The 13,302-nt window shown below is 41.0% G+C and overlaps 1 protein-coding gene across 2 annotated transcripts in view; it reads left to right on the top strand.

The window, feature by feature from the left end:
- rabl6b (RAB, member RAS oncogene family-like 6b) overlaps positions 1-13,302 on the top strand; it is an 18,075-nt gene continuing 4,773 nt past the window's right edge. The window contains exons 1-13 of one of the 2 annotated variants that reach the window (XM_044362411.1): positions 1-161; positions 1,911-2,311; positions 2,416-2,550; positions 2,871-2,918; positions 3,113-3,142; positions 3,524-3,576; positions 3,756-3,844; positions 4,608-4,748; positions 6,164-6,269; positions 6,484-6,587; positions 9,154-9,548; positions 10,458-10,605; positions 11,505-11,708. In XM_044362411.1, coding sequence (XP_044218346.1) covers positions 2,182-2,311; positions 2,416-2,550; positions 2,871-2,918; positions 3,113-3,142; positions 3,524-3,576; positions 3,756-3,844; positions 4,608-4,748; positions 6,164-6,269; positions 6,484-6,587; positions 9,154-9,548; positions 10,458-10,605; positions 11,505-11,708 — 1,583 coding nt within the window. In that variant the 5' untranslated portion in view covers positions 1-161; positions 1,911-2,181. The remainder of the gene's footprint in view (positions 162-1,910; positions 2,312-2,415; positions 2,551-2,870; positions 2,919-3,112; positions 3,143-3,523; positions 3,577-3,755; positions 3,845-4,607; positions 4,749-6,163; positions 6,270-6,483; positions 6,588-9,153; positions 9,549-10,457; positions 10,606-11,504; positions 11,709-13,302) is intronic. The other variant, XM_044362423.1, reaches the window with a different exon arrangement.

The following is a 13,302-nucleotide window of genomic DNA, read 5'->3' on the forward strand; positions in this document are numbered from 1 at the left end:
GGAAGTGGTGCAGTGTCGTGTGGCGCTTGACGCTCGGTCGCTGTTGCTGCTGTCTTTGCAGAGGAATGTCGCTGCTGTTGTATTTCTGTCGGGATGGAGGACTGACAGATGTTTTGAAAAAAAGATGTCGGGACTGCAGTTTCTTATCTTATTAAATAACCGTGAGTATTTGTAGTTGATACGACATAGAAGAAATCATCCAGTGTAGCTGCCGTTTAACGTCAACGAGCGTGGAGGAGGAAAAGCTAAGCTAATGTTGTCTGAGCTAAGACAGAGCCAAAGGATAACGTTACCTTTTAGTCAGTGTAGGTAACAAACTGTTTGAAACCTCGAGTGACCTTGACATACCCTTTAGAGTATTTGGCTTTAATATTTTCAAACATAATTGCCTCAAAAAATCGGTCAAACCTTCTGTTAACCGAGCTACCAGCCTGGGAAGCTAATGCTAGCTGGGTAACATTAAAGGGAAAATTCACCCCAATTAGAATCCATTCACTGTGTTATAGTTGCAGTGTGGCGTTACAGCTTTGAATTAGAGCTATTTAGTCTCTCCTCAAGCTGAACAAAGACACACTGTGCTGATGATGTCAACTGGAGTCAAATCCCGAAGCTGATCTTGATAGTGAATAATGAAATACCTCCTGGGACACTGTGACAACCTATTATGAGTAAACGGAGACATGCTGTGATACACAGCTGTAAGCCGTACATTCATCTGTCACTAATATGGCTCTAATATGTCACATATAAATCCATGAGCTACTTACTAATAAGTTCCTAATGGACCTTCTGCACAAAATGTCACCTGACCACATCCTCAAACCCAGCTCCAGTGTGTGCCTCACATGTGTTGCCACTAAAGTCAGAGAGCTAAGAAAGAAATAACCAGCAATCTTTGAAACACCCAGAAGGTTGGGTTACAACACTTACTGTTGTTCTGAGTATTTCCAGACTCATCAAAGACTATTCTAACCACCTGGATGAAAAACTATTTTGTCCGCTGCCTGTTAAAAAAAGATTATTTTTAACCTTTTTTAGATGTTGTGACCATATTTCCCGTCCAGTAGCCAGAACCTACATATGTCTTTGACACATAAAAGAATAAAAACACTTAATTTTGTATGGAAATATAAAATTACACAATGAAACATAAGTGATAATAACACTTAAACCTTGTTTCACATCGTAGAAATTGAGGATACACACATCATTTCTTGCTACTGTCTTCCAATAGGTTTGGAAAACAGGTTGGCAGAAATGGAATATAATATTTATAAGTATATTTTCATTAGTGTATAATCCCATGAAAATTAGAATTGTTGTGCTTTATATCTACATAAGGAGCGGTTCCTCATCCGCACAGCCCGCCATGTTGCACCGCCATGTTTCTACAGTAGCCCAGAATGGACAAACCAAACACTGACTCTAGAGAGGGCCTTTTTTTGCATTTTCCGTGAGTTTCGCAGCCACCGTATTGTCTCCTACACACGTGGAAGGGGGAGGGGGAGGTGTGTTCAGTTAGTTGTGATCTGCAACCTCACTGCTAGATGTCACTAAACCCTTCAGACTGCTCCTTTAACAGGCAGCAGATGCAATATTTTCTCATCCAGATGGTCTCGACAGTCGTTGAGGGTTCTGTACATAAAGATCACCAGGCAAAATCTGAAAACCAGATGTTTAGTCTTAATGGTGTGATTTTCATCTTAGAGAAACAATAGTCTGTGTTTCTAGATATTTGTTGACCCAAAATAAGCAGAATGTGTTGTGTGTGGGTGTGTTTGGCTGCATCCTTTTAGTACATTATTGCGGGTATATGTTTTTGTAAAACCTGCCAACCTGCTAATTCACAACACCTGCATTCCTCCTCTTTATTCCTCCGTTTATTTTTGTTTTGTTTTGTTTTTTCACAGATGATGCTCAAAACAACATGGTAGTTCCCTCCACCTCTGACTGGCGAGCAAGAACATCTGGTCAGATTTAAGAGCAGCTTCATTCAATTCAGACTCAACATTTAGTCATTTGACATCATATTTCTTTTCTTAGTATGGACCCTTAACTTCCTCAGCCGTTAGGATACACTGTTACATTTTCCTTCAGTAGTTGTGCGACGAATCGTCGGGGGGGGGAGAGTTCCACCGTACTACCGAGTATTAGCGTACAAGCTAGCGAAGCCTCGGCAAGATGTTTTCAGCGCTGAAGAAGCTGGTGGGATCTGAGCCGGGGCAGCTCGGTCCAAAGAACATCCCGGCCGGCCTGCAGTCCATGAACCAAAGTTTGCAGAGACGCTTCGCCAAAGGGGTCCAGTATAATAGTAAGTCATCCAGCCAATCAGGTGTCAAATATGTCTCCTGTATAAATATCAAATTTTTAGCTTCTTAGCTAAGCTGTTTAATCTGCTTCTTTCCCCCACTCAAGTGAAAATAGTCATCCGGGGAGATAGAAACACTGGAAAGAGTACTTTATGGCACCGACTGCAGGGTAAGAAGTTTGTGGAGGAGTACATACCCACTCAGGAGATCCAAGCCACAAGTATCCATTGGAATTACAAAAGTAAGTCTCTGAGCATCACAGCTTTTATTTTATCTTTGATTTTCTTACTTATTTCGCTCATATAAATATTTGACATTCGCTGTTTTTGCCTCGACAATTAATTTCAGTGGCTCCATATCAAGGTAAAAATCAGACTGCTTAGATTTAGCCTCAGCTGTCCTTCTTAGAGTAGATATCCTGTATCTGTGTTAGTTGTTCCAGCAAACTTTTGTTGTAGTGTTTTTTAAAATGATCATTTAGTTTCTGCATCTACATATATTACAGTAACTTAACAACCTGTACATTTGAATCATGATAATCACCTGTTCTGTTTCTCTCAGCTACTGATGATGTGGTCAAAGTGGAGGTGTGGGACGTAGTAGACAAAGGTGAGTGTTGACACACATGCCAGTTAAATAAGCAGACTTTCTACTGTGGCTGACGTTGCCATGCCAAGTTATAACTTTTCTCTGTCTACTGCAGTCGACAGTGTTTCATGACATCAAATAGACGCATGGTTGCTTGTTTTTCTGTCCTCAGTGTTGATGTTCTCTTTTCTGCACCTCTCTCACACTCATCTCAGGCCAAAAATATCCTCTTCCTGAAGGTGTAGGTGAGCACTACTATAGTGTGTAGTTTGCCCTGCCCCGTTCCACTCTTATCTGAATGTCAATATTCTCAAGGTTTGGCTATCCCTCAGGTTTGCTGCGTGGCTACGTTTCAGAGTTTGGCTGATGTTTTTCTTGCTGTGTATAGATGGAGCCTGAGCGCCTGCACTGTGTGAGACGTAACTTAACGCAGCTGCAGCGTTTGTTAAAAGGATCATGTGTGTTGGATTTAGGCTGCAAGATGCTTTTCCATAAGAAAAGTGGCTGTGCTGCTGTGCTTGCTTTACTCATCATGGACAAATGTAAAGCAACAAACTTGAGTTGTAGACGATGATGATGTTGCCTTTCCAGCTAAACGTAACACTTCTGATTTCTTGCTCTTTCAGGCAAAGGCAAAAAGCGTGGAGACAATTTGAAACTGGAGAATGAGCCCCAAGAGGTGATAGTCACATGATTGTCATGTGTTTAGAAGGAAAAAAAAAAAAGCTCAGTCTTGTGGGTCAGTGCTAGAATCGGCCAAAGAGATCTTCTCGGCTGTAAATCATTTAAAAAAAAAAGTTCTCAAATATTCTGTTTCTCTCCATTATCATGTTTAATATGAATATATATGTGTTGCAGTCAGATGAGGTGGCCCTGGATGCAGAGTTCCTGGATGTTTACAAGAATTGCAATGGAGTCATCATGATGTTTGACATTACCAAGCAGTGGTAAGAGTCGTCTGTCTGTGTTGTTATCCAACAGTCTGATCAGTGAACTCTAATACATGGAAAGATTAGGTTTCAGTCAGTCTGCGTGTCAGTGAAGCCGAGAGCTTCCACTGGTGGATTTTGTTCAGCTTCAAAGGCAAAATCCTCTAAAGACATTCTAGCGTTGCTATTTTAAGCAGCATATCTGAGGGAATAAATTCAGGAAATGATCACAAATGATAGCATGTCTCGCCACAAGGGGACATGATGCAGCGATAGGTATTTAAACGCTTTCTGCACTTTACTTATATTAACAGTTTGGTTTCAGATTCGTTCATGTTTTTATGCCAATCTGTCAGACGTACCTTAGAATGGTAGTAAATAATAAAAGCCGTTAAATGATTATGTGTAATGTGCAGCTCACAGAGTCTTTGAGCCTCTTTCTGCTCATTGTTTTGGTTTTATGAACCACAACTTTACTGTTTTTCGTTCATTCTCACTGCTCTCATCGACGATACGTCAGCCTAGTGCAGATTTAACAAAATATTAGCACTTGCATAATTTTTCATGCTAACATTGAAATATGTTAACCTGGTGATCAGTGCCTGCAGCAGCACATTTGATTAATATTTGTACCTGGTAATATCTATACAGTAAGTAAGTTTTAGCAAACTAATATGGAGAATTCTTTACACTAAACTGAACCTCTTCTCATTCATTCTTCTAATCTGATTACGTGCTGTGTTGTGATGAAGAGTCCGTGTCGTAATCTTTTTAACTGCAGGACATTTAACTACATCCTGAGGGAACTGCCCAAAGTACCCACTCATGTGCCGGTGTGTGTGTTGGGAAACCACAGGGACATGGGCGAGCACCGCGTCATCCTGCCCGATGACATAAGAGACCTGATCGCCGGACTCAACAGGTAGAGATCAGACCAGCGCTCGAGTTTCATACACGACAAATTCAACCGAGCTCTCCTTCTTCTCCTCTTAAACTACATCAGAGAATGACAGTGCTGTGTTTATACCGTGTGATGAAGCAACAAGTTCAAAGAAAAAGGTTTTGGAGAAACAACAAAAAAAACAAGAAGGAAATGAGTCAGGCTGTGAGAAACAGGAAATACATTTATCCAACCCGACTTCTGACTGTGTGACCCTCGTAGAAGTCTCCTCACTAGTTCACTCAGTCAAATGAATCTTTTTTCTCTTTCTGATAGAGAGTTTTTTTTCAGCAAATTAATAATTCGTGTTTGCAGATAGTTTAATTTATCTCTTCAAATTAATAATAAGTTTCCTTGGTTTAGCAAATTGATATAATAATGTAGATACCTGACACCAGTAACTGTAAAAGCCTTAAACAGTGCAGCGACGTGCACGGCTGAGAGTCGAGAGAGAAGATTTAATCTCAGTTCTGGGTGAGAAATTGTGCAACTGCATGAGTCATGTTGGTGTTTTCCAAATGAAATGTTACAGCTGCACTCATCTGTTTTTAATATCAACAATAGATCTAATGACTGCTGCTGCTGCTTATAGCGGCAAAGCCACAGAGAATTATTAGTTCAGGTCACCTCTGCAGAGTCTTTCTCCTCATTTACAGCCTCAGCAGACACCTGCTTTGATGAAACCTGCTGTAATCTGATGACAGTGGTGATGTTAGTCCTTTAAAATTACAGGATGGACTTCAGGCACTACTGAGGAGGAAAATAATATCCTTTTCATCATATGAAAAGTAGCAGAATTTGAAATAAAGATTAGAAAAAACATTGAAAGCGACAGGAGAGAAAACTGATTTAATCTCACTGATAAAACTTGGAACTGGATGAATTAATGATATTAAAAAAAGTAGAGAAGACCTAAAGACAAAGCAATGAACATTTTAACTTCAAACTTTCTGATAGAGAGGGATCACTGGCTGCTGCTGAACAAAGTCACAATGATTTGAATAAGTGTCAGAAGAACAAAATGCATTGCTGATTGCTTCAGTTACAGCTGATCAGACCAGATTCAGTTGGCTGCAGATAGGTTAAAAAGAGGGAAATGGATGGTTACATCATACTATTGATTGAGCATTTAGCAGTTAAAGAGCCAGATATTCCTCTCAGGAGTTGATGGAGACCAAACAGCTAAAAGGAAAGTGAGTACTGGACCTCAAACACAACTTCAAGCACGACTTCACTCTGTGTCTGCTGAGTGTGTAAAATGACAGTTTGCTCATTACAAGTGATTGTCAGATAAGAAATAATGAATGCAGCTTTAACATGTTTACAATCCTAATGTTGATATATTGAACATATAAATATACTGCTTTTGATTTTATGAATCTACTTGTGTTTTTCAGACCGATGGGATCATCTTACATCCACTACGCTGAGTCCTCTATGAAGAACGGCTTCGGCTTGAAATATTTACACAGGTTTTTCAACATCCCCTTCCTGCAGCTACAGGTTATCTTTCACTCCTCATCACTAGCATCATAATGGTTTTATTTATCAAGGATTCATTCCTCTGTTATTATTGCTACTTAAGATTCTTAATGTAAAGCTGCGTGAATATGAAGGTTTAATCTCAGCTCCTGCCCAGTCATTCATATATATATGTGTGTGTGTGTGTGTGTGTGTGTGTGTGTGTGTGTGTGTGTGTGTGTGTGTGCGTGTGCAGAGAGAGACCCTCCTGAGGCAGCTGGAGACCAACCAGCTGGACATGGACGCCACCCTGGAGGAACTCTGTGTGCAGCAGGAGACTGAAGATCAGAACTATGAGATGTAGCGTCTGCTTTGTTTTTATCCCGTTATACGACACCACAGATAGTCCTGCAGTGTATTAACCAGTCCTGCAGTGTATTAACTAGTCCTGCAGTGTATTAACTAGTCCTGCAGTGTATTAACTAGTCCTGTAGTGTATTAACTAGTCCTGCAGTGTATTAACCAGTCCTGCAGTGTATTAACTAGTCCTGCAGTGTATTAACTAGTCCTGTAGTGTATTAACTAGTCCTGTAGTGTATTAACCAGTCCTGCAGTGTATTAACCAGTCCTGCAGTGTATTAACTAGTCCTGCAATATATTAACCAGTCCTGCAGTGTATTAACTAGTCCTGCAGTGTATTAACTAGTCCTGCAATATATTGACCAGTCCTGCAGTGTATTAACTAGTCCTGCAGTGTATTAACTAGTCCTGCAGTGTATTAACTAGTCCTGTAGTGTATTAACTAGTCCTGTAGTGTATTAACTAGTCCTGCAGTGTATTAACCAGTCCTGCAGTGTATTAACCAGTCCTGTAGTGTATTAACTAGTCCTGTAGTGTATTAACTAGTCCTGTAGTGTATTAACCAGTCCTGCAGTGTATTGACCAGTCCTGCAGTGTATTAACTAGTCCTGCAGTGTATTAACTAGTCCTGCAATATATTAACCAGTCCTGCAGTGTATTAACTAGTCCTGCAGTGTATTAACTAGTCCTGCAATATATTAACCAGTCCTGCAGTGTATTAACCAGTCCTGCAGTGTATTAACTAGTCCTGCAGTGTATTAACTAGTCCTGTAGTGTATTAAATAGTCCTGCAGTGTATTAACTAGTCCTGTAGTGTATTAACTAGTCCTGCAGTGTATTAACCAGTCCTGTAGTGTATTAACTAGTCCTGTAGTGTATTAACTAGTCCTGTAGTGTATTAACCAGTCCTGCAGTGTATTAACCAGTCCTGCAGTGTATTAACTAGTCCTGCAATATATTAACCAGTCCTGCAGTGTATTAACTAGTCCTGCAGTGTATTAACTAGTCCTGCAATATATTAACCAGTCCTGCAGTGTATTAACTAGTCCTGCAGTGTATTAACCAGTCCTGCAGTGTATTAACTAGTCCTGCAATATATTAACCAGTCCTGCAGTGTATTAACTAGTCCTGCAGTGTATTAACTAGTCCTGCAGTGTATTAACTAGTCCTGCAATGTATTAACCAGTCCTGCAGTGTATTAACCAGTCCTGCAGTGTATTAACCAGTCCTGCAGTGTATTAACTAGTCCTGTAGTGTATTAACTAGTCCTGCAGTGTATTAACTAGTCCTGTAGTGTATTAACTAGTCCTGCAGTGTATTAACCAGTCCTGCAGTGTATTAACTAGTCCTGTAGTGTATTAACTAGTCCTGTAGTGTATTAACCAGTCCTGCAGTGTATTAACTAGTCCTGCAGTGTATTAACTAGTCCTGCAATATATTAACCAGTCCTACAGTGTATTAACTAGTCCTGCAGTGTATTAACCAGTCCTGCAGTGTATCAACCAGTCCTGCAGTGTATCAACTAGTCCTGCAGTGTATTAACCAGTCCTGCAGTGTATTAACTAGTCCTGTAGTGTATTAACTAGTCCTGCAGTGTATTAACCAGTCCTGCAGTGTATTAACCAGTCCTGCAGTGTATGAACTAGTCCTGCAGTGTATTAACCAGTCCTGTAGTGTATTAACCAGTCCTGTAGTGTATTAACTAGTCCTGCAGTGTATTAACCAGTCCTGCAGTGTATGAACTAGTCCTGCAGTGTATTAACCAGTCCTGCAGTGTATTAACCAGTCCTGTAGTGTATTAACTAGTCCTGCAGTGTATTGACTAGTCCTGCAGTGTATTGACTAGTCCTGTAGTGTATTAACTAGTCCTGTAGTGTATGAACTAGTCCTGCAGTGTATTAACCAGTCCTGTAGTGTATTAACTAGTCCTGCAGTGTATTGACTAGTCCTGTAGTGTATTAACTAGTCCTGCAGTGTATTAACTAGTCCTGTAGTGTATTAACTAGTCCTGCAGTGTATTAACCAGTCCTGTAGTATATTAACTAGTCCTGCAGTGTATTAACCAGTCCTGCAGTGTATTAACTAGTCCTGTAGTGTATTAACCAGTCCTGTAGTATATTAACTAGTCCTGCAGTGTATTAACTAGTCCTGTAGTGTATTAACTAGTCCTGTAGTATATTAACTAGTCCTGCAGTGTATTGACTAGTCCTGTAGTGTATTAACTAGTCCTGCAGTGTATTAACTAGTCCTGTAGTGTATTAACTAGTCCTGCAGTGTATTAACCAGTCCTGTAGTATATTAACTAGTCCTGCAGTGTATTAACCAGTCCTGCAGTGTATTAACTAGTCCTGTAGTGTATTAACCAGTCCTGTAGTATATTAACTAGTCCTGCAGTGTATTAACTAGTCCTGTAGTGTATTAACTAGTCCTGTAGTATATTAACTAGTCCTGCAGTGTATTAACTAGTCCTGCAGTGTATTAACTAGTCCTGTAGTATATTAACTAGTCCTGCAGTGTATTAACCAGTCCTGCAGTGTATTAACTAGTCCTGCTCTGATTTCCACAGTTTCCTGGAGAACTTGGAGTCTCGCAGTAAGGGCTACGGCTCCCCCGGTCCAGCCAACGGTCAGAGTCCCTCCTCGGGCTCCCAGTCCCCCATCGTCCCTCCTAGCGGGGCTTCCACAGGCAGCTCCAGCCCGAGCACCCCTCAGCCCCCCGTCCCCTCCCAGGTGCTCCCACAATCACCATCCGTGTCCGCCTCCTCCCCTCCACCCCCCACCACGGCTACAGTCAGCGTCGCAGCTTCACCTACTGTAGAGTCAAAGCCATCGGCCCAGTCGCCCGAGCACCTCCAGTCCTCCGCCGCTCCTGGAGCAGCAGCAGCGGCCCCGCAGAAACGCGGATTCATATCCCGCTGGTTTGGTGTATCTGCTGCTGCTGACACTCCTGCTTGTGCACCAGGTGAGTCTCTGTCACACATTACTCCTCACCAGTCCGCATGTCATTATTTAGACCTCTACAGACTACTTCGGTGTAGAATAGGATGTAGTCAATCTAATCTCCTAACCCAAATATAGAAACCAGGATTCTACTTTACATGACATCTAAGAAACCAGCTTGTTCTAAACATTTTAATGTAAATCACTTTGAGCTGTAGCTTCTGTAAAAGTAATCAAATGTATTATTATTATCTTATTATCCTGTAAAACAGTTCTCATGTTGTTACGTCTGAATTAATGATTTGTGATATTTTTACAACATCTGTCAGGCTGAGATCTGAAATACAACGAGACAATCTGCTTTTAATAAGTAGAGGAGTGTGTTTGAGTATGTTATGTGGGAAGGATGTTACAACATGTTGCTGTTGTGATACTATTTTTTTTTTCTGTATTGGTGGTTAGCCATGTAAAAAAATATGTAGGAGCTTGACACCAGCAGATATTTTATCCTCATTATTTGAATACAATAGGATGCATCTGTTTCTAGTCATTCTTTAAGTCATTACGTCCAGGATCCAACATGCACTAAAACTCATTCATCAAAAAGCAGCTTTGTGTGACTGGGAATAGTGGGCTGTATGTTGGAGACCACCTTTTTAAATGGATTATTCAGCCATAACTGAAACTTATATGAAGTCCATAGCAGGCAGTCACAAGATTCAAGACTGAGCGGTTGAGAAATGCAGAGCTTTTACAACGATCAAAGGACCCGGCTGCTAGAGGAATGTCATGTGATTTCACCGTTTCGTCTGAGTTTTTTTTTTTTTTTGTGACAAGACGACGCATGGCGGTGCTGTGATCGGAGCTTTTTAACATTATATTAAAAATCGATTTGTTTATTTCATTCTTACTACTTTAATGTTTTCCTCAGAGGAGCCGCCTGCACCGGTGTGTCCTGCGAAGGTGCAGAGCGTGGACGACTTTGTGCCAGACGAGAGACTGGACAAGAGTTTCCTGGAGGACAGCCTGCCCTCCAAGACAAAGCTGCCTCAGCCAGCTCCGGCTGTGGACAGCGACAGGTGAGCTTTAATAAAGACTGTTCAGATAGTTTGTTCATCTTTGGGAGGGTTAGTATTTGTTGATGCAATTCATGTGGAAAAGCAACAAAACGTTATTTAGTGTATTTTTTTAATGAATAAAATGTGTGTTTAACTTAAAGGTTTAACAGCATCTAGCAGAACGGACTCAGAAGAAATGAAATATAATAATTAGTGTGTAACAACCTGAAAATAAGAACCGTTGTGTTTAGAATAATAAGCCCTTTATATCTACTGTCTATTTACAGAACACACATTTTAACATGTCAGAGAAGGAAAAGCATCGTTAATGTTGTTAGTAACGCCTTTCCTACTATAACGAGTCCAAATGTCGGCTTTAAAAAAGGCACTTTAATGATATGAATGAATATATTTTTTTCACAAATCTATCGTAGATGACAAAATAAACACAAGCTTCTTGTAGATCCCAGAATATTAGCTTGTTACAGTAACATCTCATACTGCCCCAACACCAGGAGAGGCATTTACACCATGCTTGTGTCACGCTAACAGTGCATAGTGCTGAAATTAAGTCTATATTTAAATATGTAAATTCTAACATTGTTTTAATTCTACAACTTGTTGGACCAGAACAGATTTGTTCTTAGACAACAACAACAGACTTTCAGTCAACCATGAATGAAGCAGGCCTGTGTTTGTATGTGGATAATCAATAAAGTAGGTCTTATTTAACACATATTAAAACATGCTGTATGTTAGCCTTTACATACTAATGGGAAATATTGACAGATACCTAAACAGTGTTATAAATCAATTTTATTCAAAAATGCATTAAAGGACCAGTGTGTGAGATTCAGGGGGCTCTATTGTCAGAAATGGAATATAAGTTAAAGGACAGTTTTCTTCTTTTTCCGCCCCAGCGACGGTGAAGGCAGAGGAAACCCCATGGTGTCCGGTTTCCAGGATGAGCTCGACCCAGACGACACCGAGCCCAACCTCCCCCAGCCCAAGACGCTGCCCCCCAGTAAAGATATCACTCTGACCAGTGACGAGGAGGAGGCAGTACCAGCAGCCCACACCATCATGCAGGACCAGGACCTGGACAGTGAACCTGATCTGAAAGCGTGAGTCTTTTTTCTCAGAACAACACGGCATCAAACCTCCAGAATTCAGTCGTTCATAGGATCTTATGCAAATATATGTTGTGATATTGAGGATCGATGTCCCCGTTTAGCAGGGATTACATAAGAAATTTAACCAAGCTCACCCAGGAGATTACTAGCAACTAGCAATATGTTATATACTATCTACACTTGACCTGTGTCTCCTGTGAGAAGAAAATCTGAAACCAAGCTGCCGGCGGCAAGAAAGTTGATCCAGAGTCGACTTTTGGAGGGAGGGAGGACAAAGACATTATTAGGAAGAGTGGAGGACATCTCTCTTCATCTGATAAAGTTCAAAGTAAAGTTCTCATTTTTAAAAAGAGAGAACTGAGAGCACCAGCGAGTGAGAGAGAGAGAGAGAGCTGCTGTGGTCAAGCGAGCTAGAGAGTGATGAAGAGAGGGAGCGGCGGTAGAGAGAAAGCTGAACAATCAGATCAATAAAACGTTATGATTTGGTCTGAATGCAGCCTTAGTCTTCAATACCACTGCTAACAACACACTGTCTGACCGTGACATGTAACTACAGCTCAAGCTCTGTTCCCTACAGTGTAACACCGCCAGCTGCTGTCAATCAAACACAGACACTGACACGCCCCTCTAGCCAGCTAAAAACCAAAAATGACTAGTATGAAAAATAAGACTCAAAAGAGACATAAATGAAAAAATTCTCAGATAAAAATTTCATATAAACAAAAATGTTTAATGCACATACAGCAAAAGATCAACTATAATCTACCTATAAAGCAAGGACTCTCTGTCTGTCTGTCTGTATGTTTGTCCTTCGCATATCTTGAGAACTGTTTATCCGATCTACTTCACACTCGGCAGGTGTATCGCTGAGGACCCGAGTAAGCGCAGTGTCAAATTTGGTGTGATTTGGATATTAATAAACTTTGAATAAACAAGTGATCAGCGAGTCGCTCAGCTCTGCGGCGGTGAGGCGGGGCTTCAGGATCGCACGTCACAAGCACAGCTGCAGATCAGAGCTGTACAGCGAGTCAGAGAAAAATATTTTTATATGACGTGCTGTTGAAGTAGCAACAACCAGCCTGTTCTGAACAGGTACATGTTGAACGGGCACTGCACCAGGACAGTCACATATAAAGGTCTGTCAGTTTAGCAGCCAGTCGGGGGGGAATTTTGGTGTTGAAAGATGAACTGAAATCTGTAAACAGCAATCTCACGTAATCCTAATGTGACTTAAAGCAACAGTATAGTCGGCTATGTGAGCATCCTTGACCGCCAGGATATAACGCCTGAAGGCAGGTGTGACGACGGGCGGCCCTGTGGGCCAATCAGAAGCAAGCTCACTTGCCGTGACATCTTGTTTTGTTATCAGATATGTTGCTCATCTCATGTATTTACCTTCTTAAATGGCAAATAGTCTCATCTACTACTCATTTACAAAACCACAAACTCACACATTCCATTTCAGGGCATTTCTGCCATATTTCTTGCTTTCCATGTCTTTGCACCCAGTTAATGTCGACTCCTAATCTAAACTTAATCCCTGGTGCATGGCCTGAGCTGGCTATCATTTAGATCTCCCACATAA

This window comes from Thunnus albacares, chromosome 2, assembly GCF_914725855.1.
Source record: "Thunnus albacares chromosome 2, fThuAlb1.1, whole genome shotgun sequence".
Classification (NCBI taxonomy): Eukaryota; Metazoa; Chordata; class Actinopteri; order Scombriformes; family Scombridae; genus Thunnus; species Thunnus albacares.